The sequence below is a fragment of the Geospiza fortis genome, unplaced genomic scaffold (assembly GCF_000277835.1).
Source record: "Geospiza fortis unplaced genomic scaffold, GeoFor_1.0 C13736920, whole genome shotgun sequence".
Classification (NCBI taxonomy): Eukaryota; Metazoa; Chordata; class Aves; order Passeriformes; family Thraupidae; genus Geospiza; species Geospiza fortis.
Window position 1 is genome coordinate 1 of NW_005057612.1, and position 2,352 is coordinate 2,352.

The window sequence follows — 2,352 nt, forward strand, 5'->3', positions numbered from 1 at the left end:
ACATCTTTATTTGCTGTGTTGCCCAAGTGTACAAATAGTGAATGTAGTTATAGAAATTCAAAATATATTGTAGTAGAAATCTGTCTGGGAAGTGGAATGCTAAGATATTCACTTTACAAAATTATTACCCTTAAGTCACTCTCACTTGGCAAGTTTTAAATACATCAGGGCCATGAAGAGACAGATTATGATCCTGCAAAAAAGGAATTCTCAGTAAACTTTTTCTGCTAGATGAAGTCAGTCAACAGCAAATTAATTTCTTACATTTGACTCATTTTGAGTTATCAGCCAACAGGATGTTAGCTACATCCAGACAATCCATACACAATTCAGCTCCCATTTATACCAATAAAGTCAATGTATCACTATCAACATACCTAAGTATTAGTGAAACAATCTCAGTGACATTATTATTTTAAGCTAATGAAGTCAAGCCAATAAGTTCCCCCTGGCTATTGAGTGCAATTGATGCTTTTGTCACATTTTCAGAGTAGGACTCCTCAGTTCTTGAACAAGTCAATACAGCTCTGCAGGAGAGACACATTGTTCTGCAAAGGAAGAGAATTAGTTTCAGATGAGAATGACTGATAATTCCAATCCTGCCTTTCACAATGAAGTAGCTTCCCAAATAGCGGGTCTGTGACAGGATTTTGTGCAAAGACAAGCATTCAAGCAGTAAAGAACCAAAACCAGATCACACATTCTGCAATCTGCCTCTTCCTGCAGGCCTGCAACCATTAATCAGTTTGTGCTAAGGAGAGGGGCAAGAGTCAACAGGAAGCTTTTAAAGTGGGCCAAACTGAGCAGTGTCATCAAGGCTTTGTGTCACATTCCAGTTCAGCACTGATGTGCCTGTGCTAAAGTCCAGTACTCTCAGGGAGTGGGACATTAGACTTTCCTTCTTCAAAGGAAGCTGAGGATGCACAGTTACTGCTTTGTTCTCTACACTAAAGTTAACAGACCCTTCCAGCCTGCCCAGCAAAGATTGGCAGAGACTGCTATAAAGCCAATATATCCTCCACTGACAAGGATGGACAGCCTGATCACAAGCTGCAGGATGTGCTCCTGTGCCAGCTCTCAGGAGTACTAGAAGGAGCAGCTGCCTCCAGACACAGTAGGGGTCAAACCCCACAGATGAGGCTGCCTGATGGGAAGTCAGATGACCCAGCAAATCATCCCAGTTACACACTACTCATTTCTCTCAACTCATGCCTGTTAAATTCCAAAGAGAACACACCTTTGCATGTTTTATTTCCAGTTCTGCCATTTCAATTAAGTTTTTACGGAATGCTGCTATTCTCTTCTGTTTGAAGCTCATCAGTTCTGTAGAGGAGGAAATAAACAAAGGTAAGAGATAGACAAAGTGTGACAAGCAATGCCCCTCATGTTTCAGGAGTTCTGTTGTGCAGCTCAGATTACAGTATTTGATCAAAAAAAGGTTCAAGAGTTAGTCATGCTAGTTTTAGACAGAGATGCAGTCATCACATGATACACAGGCAGCTTAAGACAGAAAAGCTTTGTAGGAAGACAGCTGGAACAAAGCAGAAATAAGCCACACAAGCTCTGTGACGACCTGGATCATTCAAAAGCCAGATACACTAAAGGAGCAGCATGTATACCATGAAAGCATATTGTAAATACATATATATATACACATATAGTCCTCTACTGAAAACCAGTGTTTGAAACTCTGTATAAGGCACTCAGCTGTACTGGGAGGGAGCAAAAGCCTGTTTGCACAGCTTTGACTGAGATAATTAGTTACCCTCTAGTAGTTACATCCACATGGAGGCTGAGTTCAATCCAAAAACAAATACTCGGGGCTTATAAATAAGGTCAGTGTAGTACTGACACTGCTCTGCTACAGAAAATTGCTTTAAAAATGTTTAGCTGCATTAGTTTTACAGCATCTATCTCTATTGTCCTTGGGATGTCCAGACTGTTTGTTCAGGAGCCTTCATTAGCTGAACGTCAGATGGAGACCTCGACTGCGTTAAGCTCTCCTTTAAGCATAAATTCAGCAAAGCCTGTTTTACCTTGTTTAGCAGATTCTGAAATCTTTTCAAACTTCTGACAGCAATCCTGTTGATGTGCCTCAGCCAGCCTGACGTCCTTGCTCTTTAGTCTGGCTTTGTCTAGAGCTTTGTTCGAGTTCTCATAGTCAACAAGAGCCCGGGTTCGCCTGTACAGAAGATCCTGAAGAGACAGAAATAGCACACCAGAGCCTTAGCAGGACTACTTCCCAAACTGAGGTTACAACCACCTTAGCAGCAGGAGGTTTCACTTCTTTCAGCACCAGATTCTGCTTTTTCAAACAAGCTATTAGAGCCTGCTCTTGACAGCCTTTCACAG

At 41.5% G+C, this 2,352-nt stretch overlaps 1 protein-coding gene across 1 annotated transcript; it reads right to left on the reverse strand.

Moving 5' to 3' along the window:
- On the reverse strand, window positions 1-2,196 carry LOC102044669 (sorting nexin-5-like; the record flags this gene model as incomplete). Its single annotated transcript, XM_014311698.2, has 3 exons — window positions 1-548; window positions 1,238-1,323; window positions 2,037-2,196. Coding segments are annotated over 3 exons (294 nt in total), but the record flags the coding sequence as incomplete, so codon positions are not given.
- Window positions 2,197-2,352: the final 156 nt, after the last annotated feature.